The sequence below is a fragment of the Venturia canescens genome, chromosome 3 (assembly GCF_019457755.1).
Source record: "Venturia canescens isolate UGA chromosome 3, ASM1945775v1, whole genome shotgun sequence".
Classification (NCBI taxonomy): Eukaryota; Metazoa; Arthropoda; class Insecta; order Hymenoptera; family Ichneumonidae; genus Venturia; species Venturia canescens.
Window position 1 is genome coordinate 10,614,226 of NC_057423.1, and position 16,257 is coordinate 10,630,482.

At 39.4% G+C, this 16,257-nt stretch overlaps 1 protein-coding gene across 1 annotated transcript in view; it reads right to left on the reverse strand.

The window, feature by feature from the left end:
* The window catches only part of LOC122407587 (uncharacterized), a 152,193-nt gene extending 140,737 nt beyond the window's left edge, over positions 1-11,456 (reverse strand). Inside the window, exon 1 of the mRNA XM_043413907.1 lies at positions 10,381-11,456. Coding sequence (XP_043269842.1) covers positions 10,381-10,537 — 157 coding nt within the window. The 5' untranslated portion in view covers positions 10,538-11,456. The remainder of the gene's footprint in view (positions 1-10,380) is intronic.
* Between the last annotated feature and the right edge of the window lie 4,801 nt (positions 11,457-16,257).

A 16,257-nucleotide genomic window follows, 5' to 3' on the forward strand; every position in this document is an offset into this window, starting at 1 on the left:
TCTGTTCTTTACAAATCACGAATGCGAGGAACGATAACGAAGGATACTTACTCTCAATGAATTTAGCTAAAAAAAAACAAATTTTATGATAATTCGAGTGAGGAATCGATGAAGAACGATCTACTGTGTGAAATTATTTTTTTTAATTCTTTCAAAAATTCGATTGATATTAGAGTCTGTTTCATTATTGAAAATAATGGAAAAGAAAAAGTTATTGAGCGGAAAACGCGCATCGATTTAGCCTAGTTCGAGAAGCATTTAATTTTTCATAAAAATAAGTTCGAGACGTTTTCTTCTGAAAGAATATTTTTCTTGGTGTCCATAAGTGCAGTGGAAACTTCATCTTCTTTGATTAAGTATAAGACCAATTCTATTTCCACCCAATTTTCAATTGTTCGGGTAGAAAGGGACTGCACTATAATAGCTGACAATGAATACAACTGCGTGCACATGCGAGGTGCACTCACGTTTATTGGAGAATTTGTCGGTACAGTGAGAGATGAATCGACTTTAATCTTTCTAACCAATATCCACGTACATTCTACGCAATCGGTTGGTTGTGTAGACTTCATTGAGGCGAAATTGTTGCTTAATATTGCAAAAACATCCTAATCGACATTTATTTGATACAATTCGGCTTTCGTGAGTACGTTTCCCGTCACGTTCTCAGTATAATCAGCAGTAGAATACCAAATTCCCGATTCCCCTTAACACTGAAGGGATGACGAACCTGAAACGCGATAACTTCGCCTTAAAGCTCTTAAACGAATTCGATAATCTTGTTCAATGGATTCACGGATGGCTCACTCTGCCAACCATTCAGATCTCGTAGAAGTTAAAGTTTTGGTTTTCCTGAAAATACTCGATTTTCATCAATTTTCATGAATATTGGTAACCCAAGACTTTTCGTGTCGCTGATCACGAAAATTCAAAATAACAGGTCCAATATGGTGGACGCGAAATTCAAAATACTTTTGTTCTAAAACTTAGCATTCAGAGGCTTCGGGATCGCTGATTACGAATCCGGCGTTAGATTTTGAAAATGAAAAATGGCGTATCCAATACCGTGGACGTCAAGTTTTATATATCTTTTTATTCATTGGCCTGAATTTAGTCACTTGAAATACTTCAGGCAGAACTTAATAATAATTTATAAATGCGAGATGGCGAATTCAAGGTAGCGGACCGAAAAATTGGCTAACTTTTTGTTTGGGGGTTCTCAGAGGTCCTGGTTATGAATCTGAACCCGGAATATCATAATTCCTAAATCAAAAAATCTGGATTCAAGATAGTGCATGAAAAAATGTAAAAAATTATCGAAACTTGTTCCTTGAAGAATTTCTTTCCTGCAATGAAGGTCAAATTTTTCGACAACATATTTGTATCTCTCAGCACTACCCGGAACTAACGACGAGGAGGTGGAGAGCATCCAAATCCACTTTTGTTTGTTGTATTTTTCAAATTTCATGTCCGCCATATTGGATCTGACATTGAAAATTTTCCAAATCTAATGTCAGATTCGTAATCAGCGACCCCGAAAACCCTGAATTAGAAAGTTTTAGAAAAATTAACAAGTATTTGGAACTTCACGTTCGCCATATTAGATCCAGCATTTTGAATTTTCAAAATCTGGCTTCATACTCGTTATCAGTGGCTACAAAAACCCCTAGATATTTTTTTTTATGTGGAATTGCTTCGATATTGAGCTTTGAGGTAATTTTTTTCAGTCACAGTGACTGAAAGGGTTAAAGGTTTTCGGAATCCACATGGAAAAATGCTACGCGAAGCGATAAAAATAGACGAGGCAGTGGTTGAAACAGAGCTCGACTGGAACGAGAGGAGCCATTCACACTTCACAGCGATACCAATTGGCTCGTCTGCTCTCTCTCTCTCTTTCTCTAACCATAGATATATTTCATGTAATTAGACACTTTGGTTCGCTCGAATGACGAAGTTTGACGGGAATTGTGGCTAACAATTTGGGAGAAAGTTTCTCGCTTCCCTCAGTCCATTGTGTCCCCTAACCTGAAGAGTTTCCCAGCACATCTGTGTATGTCCGGTTTTGTTGGAAACTATGAACCCCTAGCGAAACACGAGCTTGCAGTTCTCCGTACAATTCAACTTCTCACATCTGCCGGTACAGAGAAAACCTTTTACTAAAACGTCTTCTTCTGGAAATGAAGGAGACATGCTTCCAGAAAAATAAGGGGATAGCGGTTAAGCAATTTTGGCCTCAATCACGTTGTTGAGAATTCGAAGGCTTTTATATAAGTGTTTTCTGCAAAATTTCTGCAGAATTTCATTAGAAGATTTCCAAGCGGTGCGCAGCTACCATTCGCTGTGAGCAGTCCAGTATTCAGGATGGCAAAACGGAATAAAGCCTCTCGTACAACCACTGCGATTTCAACGTGGACATTGCAATTAACGTAAATGAATCGTAACCGTAAATCGGAACGAATTTCCATAAAATTCTCTCACTGCGCTGCAGGAATTCTTCTCGTTAAGTTATTGCAGTAAAGCTGCAAAATCCAGTTATAAGACGAGTCGTTACAGTGAGATATAAATATGCGAGTTATAGCCCTGGCTGTACAGTGCTCTGTAACTAAAATCCTTAAACTCTTGAATGTTTTGGAGCGAAGTAAGTTAGGCGAATACCCTGCAGAATGTGGTGGCTACCACACGCCCCGTTCCCGTTGTTGCAACTAGACTGGAACAATGTGGAGTAAACTTACTCCTCTCCGGCTACGAGTACTCCTTGTATTACACTCCCTATCTTCCCCCAAAGTATACAAGAAGAGTGAAAGAGACGGTGAGGAATCTGTGCATAACCATTTTCTATTTTACCATTACAGGTATTTATAGAATAATGACTGTGGATTTTGTTGAGGAATCAAGCTGTTTCAGACGTTGACAGCAACAGATGAGAACGAGTTTCTCGTTTTTGGCTTTTTAAAGTTGGGAGGATGCTATTTCATTGAATCCAAATGGTCGCAGAGGAAGTGTGTCTGCCAGAAGAGCCTGTGCACACAACCCTTCAAAAATGTGATTTTCGTTAATCGTTTTCTCGACAACTAGGCCCTGGATCCTACAACAATTCCGGAACTAGCTCCACGCTGTATATATTTCAAGCATATTTTCAAATTTCCACTCCTAAAGTTGGAATTTTCGATTTCCGTTAGATTCATCGCGTGAACCTCCTTAATGGATCGGGACACTCGATATGTACCGAGAAGAGGAGTGTAAACTCGGACAGTTTTATCCCGCGCGATCGATCGAAATCAATCCTTTAAACATGAGCTGTGCGAAGATGAGAAAAGAAAAATGTATCTAGCTCCAAGTATACGCAGAAAATTGAGCGTACATCATCAATGAGGAAAAGTTGCGAGTTATCATTCGAATCACTATATAATACACATTGCTCATGCTGATAAAAAGAGCATCGAAGATAGATGAAAAAGAGGGACTCATTTTTTATAGCCCTCTTTTCTGCCTCGTGCATTTTCGCACACACACACACACACACACACACAGACACATACACGAGTGAAGAATTCACGGTGGGTGTTGAATTTTCGAGTCAGCGATAGCAAAATGCGGGAGAAGGTGGCAGAGAAACGTGACAACGTATGTAGCCCAACGTCATAAATCTACCCACTTCCGTCCTATAACGGAAAGTAATATTAAAGGTGGAGGGAGAGAGAGAGAGAGCGAGAGGGGTTGCGACTACCTCGCACAGGGATCGCAGGTTCGGACCCCTGAAGGGGGCGTCGGGTGTCCACCTACCCGCCTAGAAAGTTTCCTAGGTACCTCCTCAGGGTATTGTCAGGCTGCCATGCTGCCTTGGTAGGGCGCTTGTAAGGCCACCTGATGACGCCCTGTTCCAAAATGTTACGCCCTGAAACAAATGGCCGTGACCAGGTTGCTTGGTCAGGCCCGAATAAGGCGCCCTGGTCCGGGTCGGTTGACGTTCGTTTACAGACCCTGATCAGGTTATCTGACCGGGCGGTGATCAGGGTTTTCGACTAGGCTACTGTCAGGTTGTCCTACATGAAAATCTCGTGCACATAGACTTCTAGAAGACATCGTTATTTTATTAATCTTTATTAAATCAATCATGTAAATTATAAGTCTTTTTTTGAATATTCTGACATGTGTAACCTATAATTTAATAATTATGTTTTATAAACTGTCAAATTTGAGGAACGTGTGGATAAAGAGTATAATTTTATATTCTTAAAAATACGCGTTTATTGGGCATTTTTTTAGCGTATAGCCCGATTTCCGTTCCAATCCTTGGCATTGTTGATGACTCTGCCAACAGCTTGATCAAAATCTTTGACGCTTACGGATTTCTTCTCGTTGCTGGCGAATTTTTTCGGGCTATGTAAATCTGTGAAATATTGAACAATAAAATAAAATGATTGGTGTGCTAAGATTGGCACAATTTTAGAATTTCTAAGAGAAAAATCACAAATTTGTATCAATAATTCTCTGAACACAATTTTTGCTCGTTTGTATAATGTCAACAATTCTAATTCGTTCATATAATTAATGCAAATCACTTTAAAATTGTACATACCTTTTGTAAATTTACGCATAGAGCGATATCTTCGCATACGCATACGCGCCTTATACCGACGTTGGTCATCTCGATTCATTTCAACTTATGTTCAGATACAATTTTTTTATTGTTTGATTTCAGTTGAAAACTTGTCACTCGGATCTTTTATAAAATACGAATAGAATAAAACTTCATCAAATATATGGAAACTCACTTTGAAAATCACTTGGAAACTTGTCACTCGGAGCTCGTACAAAACACGAATGGAATATAACTTATTCACCATCTATTCGAATACGCGTGTGTGCCAATCATAAGGCAAGCCTTGGAAGGACCTAATAGAACAAGTACTGTCAAGGCAGTATTGTGGTAGATTCCAGCTGGAATCTCATAAGGATTTCCACATATGGCGTGATTAAGTCGAGCCTGAGCAGGACCTGAATGAGATAACGGTCAAAAAGGCCTTATCTAGGCGAACCCGATCAGGGCCATTTTAGATTAGGCTGTTTTGGAAATTATTGTGGAAAACCTTATAGCGGCCACATCAGGCTTTTAACAATAGGATTGCCCGTTTCAAAACCTGATCATGACCTCATCATGAACAGGTGAACCCTAACAAATTTCTAGGCGGGTAGCTTCTCTGCCGAGAGCTTCACGCTTTTTCTCATTCCTTCGAGCATTTTTTATTTCCCTTTCACCTTCTTCTTCTTTTTGTATGTGCCATACCTCCGAAGCTTCGTGTTCGACGTTCGCTGTAAAGTACTGGAATTTTTTTAGCTCAACTTTCGATCTCTCTCGCTCTCTCGTGCTATTTTCCACGAGACCTCCGCCAGCTTTGAAATTCTGTATAAGCGATTTGTATTATACAGATATATCGTCGACGCAGGATGAAAATGGCGAGCGGCGAATCGACCAAATTTATGTATACATGTACGGAGACCCTCTCCAAGGTCTCTTTGCTCACGTCCACTCTGTAACCCTCAAACGTTTTATTCCTCTCCGTACTCTTCACCCTTCGGAATATCTTTTATCTTTTCCTCGCGTCCTCGGTCCGTATTCTTTTTCAGTCTTTCCACGTGTGCCACTTCGAATGTCCGTGTACTTTGGGTCAGCGCATTCGTGTCGTGGCAAACGGCATACGCGAGCTTGGATATTTATCAGGCCCTCAGGTTCGTCAATGCGCGAGCAGCGGCAATTAAAGGGTGTTTGGAAATTTTCCTCAAAGCTTGCAACCGCGAGGTCTCGCATCGGTTGGAGAAACGAGAGAAAGAGCTTCACAATCGAGCGAAGAGGGCGTTAGAAAAGGGCGACGAGGTCATTGGCCGCTTTGTTTCTCGGCGCCAAAGAGAAAATATTGTACGAGAAATATTTTTCCCGCCTGGTCTATCTTTTGCTTCCGCCTTTCTCTTCTCGCACAAATGATCGTCAACTGCTTTCCTACTTTTTCTCCCCACCTTGGCGCTACTCGGAGCTCGGAGCTCTTGACACACGCGGAGACTTACAAGAAACTTTGTCATTCAGAAAGAAACGGTGTCGTGAGGATTGAAGAAATTTAACGGAAGCGACTGGCTATCTACAACTGTATTCCATGAAAAAATCACATTTCTATCTACCAGATTTAGAATCTTCGGGAATGAAATACACCGATAACTATGGGGCATTATTGCTACACACTTAGACTCTGTGACGAGAAGACGAGCCGTGTCTTCGCTTTCAACGTCGGTGCGTTTAAAGTTGCAGCTTTTTTCGCGAGGTTATCGTAAGCGAGGTTTGGCTGTCATTGTTATTTCACTGAGCATCTTTCCTGGACGCAGAAATGAGAAAATTTGAATTTTACTATGACGCCATGGAGCTGGAGTTCTGTATCGTCCATTTTGGAGGTTTTTACCAACAACTTTGTCATTTTCGAGTCAATTCCGAATGAAAATTTCTCAACTGCATATTCTGCTCTGACCGAGGCTCCAAATCTGCTTTTTTTTAACGCGGAGACCTCGTAAAATTTATGTTGACGATGGCTGGTACACTGCTTCCACAATCGAAATTCACAGTTGAACGTGTACGCAAATTCCAAGAGCTCAAACACAAGTATCGATGATCCGCCAAAATGTTTGGAAATTTAGTGCGTGCGTGTAGCAAAATTTCAATCACACTTGTACGAATATCGACGCTGTACACTGTGGAGGCTCCAGGGCTTAGTTTTGCTTATATTTGAAGGAGCGTGCAGTTCATTCAGCTGTGATGAAATGGTAGAAGCGAAGGCGAGTATCCGGACAGCGTGGAATTACGTTCGATCTTTTGTTTCGTATAGACGATAAATATATGAAAAATAATTTTCAATTTTTTCTTAATAATTCATAATAGTTTATAATAATAATTGATAACAATTTTTTTTGTAATACTCATCATTTTTTTATAGAATTTTCGACTGTTGGATTGCAATATTTCAAGAGGCACATTGCACAATTGTACGGTAGCCACTCAGTAAACTTTCAGTCAAACTTTGACAGCTCGAAATATACATTATTTCACTGCGTGTCCCGATGTATTTCCAAATCTATTTGATAAATGAGAAATACGATTCGGTTGTTATTCGACTTTTTCATTTATTGGTTCATTGAATCGTGTTATGAAAAGTGATAAATAGAAAAAGAGAACACAAAGAGGAAAAAGTCTTTCGATCAATCACATATGCCGTTGCGGGCTGCCAGTTATATTGAATTATCATCACAATATTATAAAGTATCAAACCAATATATCGGATTTCAATCCAGCGGCACAGTTAATGGTCCAAGAACAGCATTGCGGTCAAATCAATGAAATCGCGTCCGATAGCATCAAATCTTATTGTACTATAATGGCTGCTTAATTTCACGATACAAATCATGGAAAATAATAGAAATACGTAATTATTATTTCCAAAGTGCTATTGCTCCAGTGGCAACCCTAATGCAAATATAATTTGACTCGTGAATTGATAGCCAAACGTACACGAATCGTTACGTTTTGTTGCATTAAGGAATTTTTTAACAACACATTTGCATCGACAAGAAAATATTTTGAATGGCAGATGACGCCGTTAGCACTTTTCGTAAAAAAAGTACTTTTTTCCTACCGTCTGATCGTAATCGATCTGCTTGCGAAATAATCACTCAATTCCTGTCATTACTTCGACTATAATTAAGCAAAAATGTGGGCGCCTTTTCGCCCTACAAATTATGTAGTTTTTCTAGGCTACAGTGAGGCTAGAAAAAAACCGGTTTTTTCGAGATACACCCACGTGTATTGTTGATTGCGAATTCGTTGCAGGTTGCAGCCTCAAACGACGGTGAAAATCTTTCTTATTTTTTATTTCTTCTTTCAATACTCCAAAAGATACGTTCGTCAAGAATGCTCTTACCAAATTTTTTAAGGAAATTTGCAAAATTTACGGAGATAGAGCCATTCGAAACGGACGATCGCGCCGAAATGCAAAATCGCCCTGACACGCTGTAAGGGTCGTTTGTGTGCGAAACATGAGAAAAATTATGAGGTTCTGGGTGCTGAGGAGTAAACTCTGTGGTCCAGGAATAGATGCCCAACAGTGCAAAAGGAAAGAAAAGAAAAATTTTCGAAAATCCAATATCTGTGACACCACGTAGGGATTTTTTTAAGGGATTTTTTTAATTTTCTATTGTTTCCCGATGAACGATGAGTAAAAATGGGCAATAGAATCAGCTGATCCGCCATTTTTTTACTTTCAGTGAATTTTATTTTTATTTTATTTTTTAAGCAAACCGTATGGCTCAATTGTTGTTAGCCATTGAGAAGCAACTTCGTCGAAGTGTTCTCTCAGAAGCGGCGTACACCGCAAATTGAGCTTTAAATTCGAATACAAAAATTTGTATACACTCTCCCATTTTTATATATTGACCATGACTGTTAATAAAAAAAAATCCATTCATCGCTCGCGTGTAAATAATTACAATACACCCTCGTACGGCGCACGCACCATCGTTGTGGACCCTTAATTCGTTTGCAAAATATATCTCATATCGACCAGGAAGCAAAATACTAACAATCGATTAGCATGACGCTGAAGTTTGCAGCGTTGGAATCCAACGAAACGATCTAAAAAAACTCTCGAATAATTCCAGTAAATCTTCAATTTTGTTCCTTGCCGAATTTGCAATTCGCAATTTTTCCACCCCCATCAATGATTCGTGAAATAAAAAAATGATCAATTACAAATAATTTGCAAACTTCAGCGTCGTTCGATTACCAAAAGCTCCGACATTAGCAGCGACTGCTAAATCCCATCACGTTATATTATCATCATTATTTTTTGAGTATCATTCGAATTTTTGAATAAAAGTTCCTCGAAAGCTCATCCACAAAATTACCGAGTTCATTAATGTCTGCGTTTCATCTCTTCAACTTTGCAACAAACTGTTGATCCGGCTGTTACGAATTAATTGTTTTAATTATCGTATTCACGTTTTTAGAGAAAAAACAATGCAACGAATTCGTGAAGGGTCTCTCGAGACCGAAATATTTGATCTGGCAAATTGCAATCAGTTGAATAACCAGATTATGCTTTTCATAAATATAAATGAAAATATAACATCATGGAATTGTTGATGGTTTCCCTAATCGATTGTTAGTGTTTTCTCGAGTCGAAAGCTCATTGAATGCAATGAGCTTTTCATTCCTTTAATGCATTCGTGTACTTGAAAAAATTCTTGCAATTTTCGAGAAAAAAAAACTTTGCTAGCAAAAGAATAATCGATAGAAGTCGATCACTTTTACTTGGGCGCTTTGTATCGATAGGATTTTTTTCTTTCACTTGGTCACCCTAATAAGTTGAGTAATTTCATCAAAAATCATATTTTAGAGATGCTCGTACCTCTCCCCGGTACAGTATCATCCAGTAATTTCTAGAATTTTCTACAAGGCAGTTTTTCCGTGTTTCCAGGCATAAGGAGCATACCGGAGCTCGAAATATGATCCGAGGTGCGCTCAATTTCAAATATTCGCGGATAGAAGCGTCTTGAGGTCACACAATCACCAGACTAGTGCAAATTTGCACTTGGACTTTTCAAAACTTTTTATTTCATCTATGAATGTATGGAATTGATCTCATGAGACTCTTTAGGAGTAACAATTCCTCAGTAATCGATTACATCACTGAAAAAATTGAAAAATCAAGTTTTATCGTAGAAAAACAGCCAAATTGAAGAGAAGAATTTTAAATTTCAATCATCACTAATTTTCAATGTTCTCTCTGCAGTTGTTTTTCTACGATTGAAAATCTCGTGTGATTTTATAGTCGAGTAACTGCTGATGCGTTAATGAAGCGTCAACCTGTAGCATGAAAAGTATCCTGATTCGATGAATCACGAAAACGTATATAATCGAAGCTCGCTAATCCCCTAATTGTATCAAGGCATATTTCATCCTCTATTTTGACCAGCGGAGAGACACTCTCGATCAGCTAATGTGCCACATTCGAAATGGAACCTCGTTGAATTATTTTCAGTCGCAAGATCCAACACACGCGTGGAAACGTGCTAGTTTTTATCTTGGTTTCTATAACTTGTTCTCCAGTCCCCAGGCTCATTTCAGCACCGTCGAAAAAATCATTTGAACGTAAATTTTGAAAAAGCTTCCCCCGAAAATTTCTCCCACTCCGAGTCCGGTGTTGGCGAAGCATCTTTCCAAAAGTCCTCCGCAAGGCCCGTAACTCGAAAACGAACGATAAAAAATGTCGAAAAACTAATGTGCGGCTCTCGCAACGCGTTTTAAAAGCGTCAAAGTCCGCAACGCTGCCAGAATGTACTTACAATGTTTTCCTGGTTCTCCTCTGCTGCTCCATGGCAAAGTAACGAATACAACGAGAATAGACCAAAGTAGAAAAGTGTTGGTGGTCCCGAGGTTGTCCCGGATCCCATGGTGAGACCGGTGACACCGGGGCAAAGAGCCCCGCGAAGTTGAGGTCATAATCCTCAAACGAGGTGCATAATTCCTGCAACACTCATTCCTCTCGGCGTGAAAATCGTGGTCCCTGTCGCTCCCTCCGTTCTGCCGAGGTCCACCAGCGTTGCCATAACCTCCGAGAGTTCACGAGCGACACTGTTCCACGCGTCGAAAAAGACACCAGAGGCCAGCGGCTTCGAGCCGCTTCGAATGTTTTGCCGAGAAGAGCAGCTGCCGGTTAAAATATCGAGAGTCGAAAGACTACAATAATGTTTTATTCCCTCTGGCAGGAAGTACCGAGCACAGTTTCTCATAACCCTGAAGCGAAGCACTTTTTCCAGTGATTACATAAACCCAGGAAAATGAGAGGAGTCACGAGCGTCGTATGTGAAGAAGTTCACTGGGAACGAGCCCACCGAAGACCGAGTTGCACTCTTAATTCACTCTCATTTTTTGACTCTCCGAATATTTATGTCGAAAAAACAATCCGATGGGTTACGAGCTTGGAACGAAGCTCGAGGTTCATATATTCATGGACGCAGGCTTGTGTAAACGCGCGTAAGTGCACATGTACGTGTGTACGTAATAAAGTTGTTTGATCCTCGCAACCCCTCGTTTTGGCAAGATTCGAATTCGGCGCAATCGTACCGTGGGTACTCGTTTGTGTCTCCCCGCTCGTTGGTAGTGTGGGAGAGCGGTGCGTGTGTGATCCTCGGACAATGTTTTGTTCGCGAGGAAGAGTATACGGCTCGGGAGACTGCGGCGACTATTTGATCATCGTCAGAACGCGATTACACGACTCCGCCACTTGTTCGCGAGCACACACGTCCCTCCTCTTTCGTCCCTTCGCGAAACTTTATCAAGAGCGCGCGGGGTCAACTTTTTTAGGAACAGGTTATCGCGGCGACCGCACGAGGCCCGCGCGCGCCCTTATCGATCCGTCGGCCAACCACCCCGAAGTCGACCTACCACGACAACTCCGTGCCGCCGCTTCCATTTTGCTATTTTACCGCCGCGTACCACCCACCACTTCTGACGCGAGACTCATGCGCGTGGAGCCTCTTTTCACCCTTGGCAATGTGTGTTACACCATTCGTAGGCTCTTTGCGGCGGAGAGAAAAATGGATTTTCATTTTCGCACATTTTTCTTTGTGTCTGACAAACGCGAGCTGCGAGCGTATTCGTTGGCTGCTGCCGAGCCGTTTGCGGCGGTCCAGTCAAATTTTTTGACTAAAATGTCTCTTTGCCATTTTAGCCTTTAAGAATTTCTTCGTTATAAGTCCCTCCTGAAGCCCGAAACTCTTAGCTCCGAATGGAATGACCCGTGCTATTCATAATTATCGATTTCTTGGACACAAAATTACCCGCGGTTGACATTATACGACTCCTCAAATTGTCGCGAATACACCCTTTTCAATGAGCACGCTCAAATATGTGTCACGTCGTTTTGAGGCGCTTGCGCACCCCGCTCTCTCACTTTCCTTCTCGCATTAACGCGCTCTTCGACTCAGCAAATTCTTACCCAACAACAAACGTCACAGCAAACATTCGGAACATTTTTTTTGGCTTGCTGCATCGAGCTTTGTGAACCTTCCAAGTTCGTCTGATGGGCCCGGAATAAAAGCTCATTACTGTCAATACTATCGGTCATGTGCTTGGGTTTTATGTTCCTTAAGGTAGACGAAATGGAAACGCTGGCGCCACCTGCGGAAAACCATCTGTCATATGAGCGAAAGCTCCGCCGGCAAGTTTCGAAATCGCAATAAAACGTTGCCGCTTGGAATTTCTACTTCGAATGCATCGAACGCCGGAATACGCGCGAGTTTCATGCCTGGTTTATTGACCCGTTTAGACGCTAAACGGATTAAAAACTTCCGGAGAATGCGTTTGAGGTTTTTCCGAATTTTTGAAATTTTTCAATGAATTGTCAAAATTGAATAATTGATAGAACATTTTTTTTAAAATCACACGTCTTCTTCGGACGATTTTAAACAGTTTTTGCTTTATAACATTTTCTTGTTGAGTTGATACTTTTTGAGAGAAAAATCATGAAAATTGACATCATGAAAAAAAAGTTCTTAACCAGTGTTCCATATACCAAATAACCAGATTAGCACCAGCAAAGAGACCTTTGCTGGTGATAATCTGGTTATTCGAATGCAGTAACAACAAAGAAAATCAATTTGAAAGAAAAAAACGTCAAAAATTGTCAATTTTTTAATTCAAAAAGCAAAAATAATAAAGATTTTGATTTTATTTTACAAAAAAAATGCCAGATTCTGAGAAAGCACCCTCGAAAACTCCCTACATAAGATTTTGAAGAATTTGTTTTGTTCCTCAGTTAAAACTGTGTACTTGAAATTGCATGTCCAAAATAATCGCTTTCTGCATCAATGGACTAAGTTAATTGCGGTGCATCTCATTACCTTTTTGCCTAGATTCTATTCAACAGATTACAATCATTATTTACATTTAACCAAAACCTGTTCAGGCTGTTTTTTTATAATAATTAATCGTTGAAGATCATTATTGATCGAACAAACTAAACGATAAGATCATGAGATCTCGTGAATTGATAAACTCGTAAAGATTCATGGATGAGAAATTCACGTGAAGCTCTTCGTCCATCGAATCAACGGAACGACCAACATGTTTTTTAATCGTTTAATTAATATTGAAATATTGTATTTGTATTTTTATAAAATATGGAATATAAAAATATAAAATATGTAAAATCGTGAAATATAAAAATATTCTTGTTGTCCACGTACGTTTTTATTTTCTGGTATTCGAACAATGCTTCGTGTCCAATCTCCACAAGTAGCGAAGAATCGGGTACGCACATTATTTGAAAAATTATTGGAAAAGGGAGAAACGTGACCAATGACGTTTTTTAGATTTGCCTAGTTTTTGCTATCGAAGCGTGCGTCAGCGTTCGAAATTCACGCTGACCGCAGCTCCTTCTCTGCGTTGATGAAGTTTCCAGCGCTCAAGTTCAACGATACGAAGGAAAGAAAATTTGTAATTATCGAATTTTTAGAGAAACATTTTTACTCACAAATTGAAAAAAGAAAAAAACCAATGGCAAATTTGGGAGAGAAAAATATTGGAGAATTAGACATTTTTTTTTCGTTTTTTTAGTTGAGCTCCAACGTTGCAACCTTCAGAGTCGCCGGAATTATTCCAAATTCCTGAAAGGCCTCCAGGTAACTCCGGATAGCAAACGACCAACTCCGGACGTCAGTAAAACGGTGCGACTTGTTGATGAAGCAATAGAATAAGAAGCGAAATAGGTGAATCGGAATGTAATCGGAACGAAATGTCGCACTACTTCTACAGCGAAGCGCGAGGTGCAAGTTCATATATATAAGCATAAACGATCGGTCACGATAGCTTTATCGTCGATATCGCTGCGTTTTTTTCTAATTCCCAGCGATAATCTCATGATGCGTACATATAGCGATCATAACTCGTCAATTTACGTCATAAATTCATGAATATTCGTGCTCAAAAGTGCACGAAAATGGGTCGGAATGCGACGAAAATTCATGTAAAAATGTGACCTCCGACCTGAAAAAATGTGACAGAAAAAATGAAAGTCAGCTTGTAGTCTCGAATACCTGTAGTTACACTTAAACTCGTGAATCCAATGAATGTATCCCCTAGACCACAAGCCAACTGATAGAAAATCGTGAAAATAGACACGGCATTCGACACTTCGTTGACGATTGAGAATCACTCGAATTGCGAATTGATGATACGGCACGCATGCGGTGCAAGCGACTCAAGAGAAAAGCCACGTGCGTTTGAGCTCTCAAATATTGGGCAAGATTGCGAATTGTTAATGCAGAAAAAAGGTTCTAAGTTTAGGCGATTCGATTACGTCACTTGGTAAAAAACAATTGATTTTGCAATATTTCCCTTAAACTTTTCTATCGATAATTATTCGCTGTTTGTCTGAATATTTTACCGGTCGTTCCTGTTCAACTTTTATACTAAGATATTTGACCTCATTTTTCGAAAGAGAGCGATTTTTACTGCAAACATACGAATGTTCCATAACCAAATGTAACCAACGTAACTCTCCACCTTTTCAACTATTTCCGTGCCAAAAATCAAGTCGTTTGGTTGCCTCGATAGGACGTGAAGAAAGGATAATTTTCCGAATATACCCGTAAATCTACCTCGGAAATTTGATTGTTTTCCAGGAGCAAAAGTAGCCTTTGCTACTCTCCGTCCTCTCAACTAACTCTAAGCCAAAAATCGAGTAGATCGGTTGCTCAGTTGGGGCGTGAAGGAGGGACAAACAAACAAGCAAACAGTATTTATAATATGAGGATATTCGACCTCATTTTTGAAGCTTTTAAATGAATGATTGAAGAAATTGTACTAGTTCCTCAAACAGCAAAGTTGATTGAGAAAATAAATGAAATCAGAGCGTTTAATCGAACGATGAAATTGGTGAATGCAACTTAATTATGGAGTGAGAAAGAATTATATTAATTAGGTACGTACTCGTCGTTGCATAACATTTCCTGTGGCAAAAGCTAACGGAAACGGTAGAGAATTCGCAATCGCAAGAGCCATCTAATAATGGCTACATATTATATGTTAATATACGCATAAAGCGAACTGCAAATGTGTGGAAATAATTGCGTGATTTTCGCTATTCCTCCAACTTGTGTTGCCGGTAGCAGTTCCGGTCTTGAGGCTCTCAATTGCAATGTGCCATCGCTAAAATAACGTTGACCTATAGTATGAAGGAAAATTATTACGATATCAATGACGACTGGATCAATTATGGGTTGAGATATGTCTCGTGTGTCGAAAATAAAATACTCTTTCGAACAATGGGAAAATGTAAATTTGGTTAATTCACATTCGAGAGAAAGTTAAAAATGTTTAATTCATTGGATTTTCAGATGAAGCTCGAGTTAATGGGATTTTGTCATTTTTATAATGAAAATCTTATAATTGAAAATGAAAATCTTGTTACGAAGCGAACATTTTTACGGGATGAATAAACATCGAAAAACGGCGACAGGGCATCCACTGATAGGATTTCACGATTAACATTGCACCAGAGACGTTTTTATAATAATAAAGTGAAAGAGAACGAGGAAGACTTTATCGTATTACGAATCAATAATTTTCTGAAAATTGCCCTGTTCCACAATAATAAAAGAATCTCAATTTTTCTGAAGATGACCCAATAAATTTGTCGACGTTTTTTTTTGATACGATGATTTGAAATTTTGGAGGAAAACGGACATAAATTTTGCACAAACATTTTTTCTCAGCATTCATATTTTTATTTATTCCGTTATATTGTAGTACTACAAAGGGATAATTAAACGGTAATATTTAGTGTGAAATTCGCTGTAAAATTTACCGGTTGTCTTTGACTTCAAGGACAAGTTAAGGAAAAAAAATTAATTCCTGTAACGCACTGTAAAATTTTCAATATTTTGCCGAATTTTCGGTTTTATAATAGTCAATATTGCAGATAGTGAAATTTACGGCACGTGTACTAAAATTTACAGAACTTTTAGTCAATTTTACGACGCATCCTGGCACAAACATTCGTACGGAATTTTTATAGTGCAGCGCGATAAAATTCACCGTGACGCTCATGTAATATTTCGAATTAAATATTGAATCGATCTCCAAAAGTACGACACTTTTAACCGGAGATTTCTTTTAGACATACTCCGGTAAAAGTTCCTACTTTGAACAATGAATAT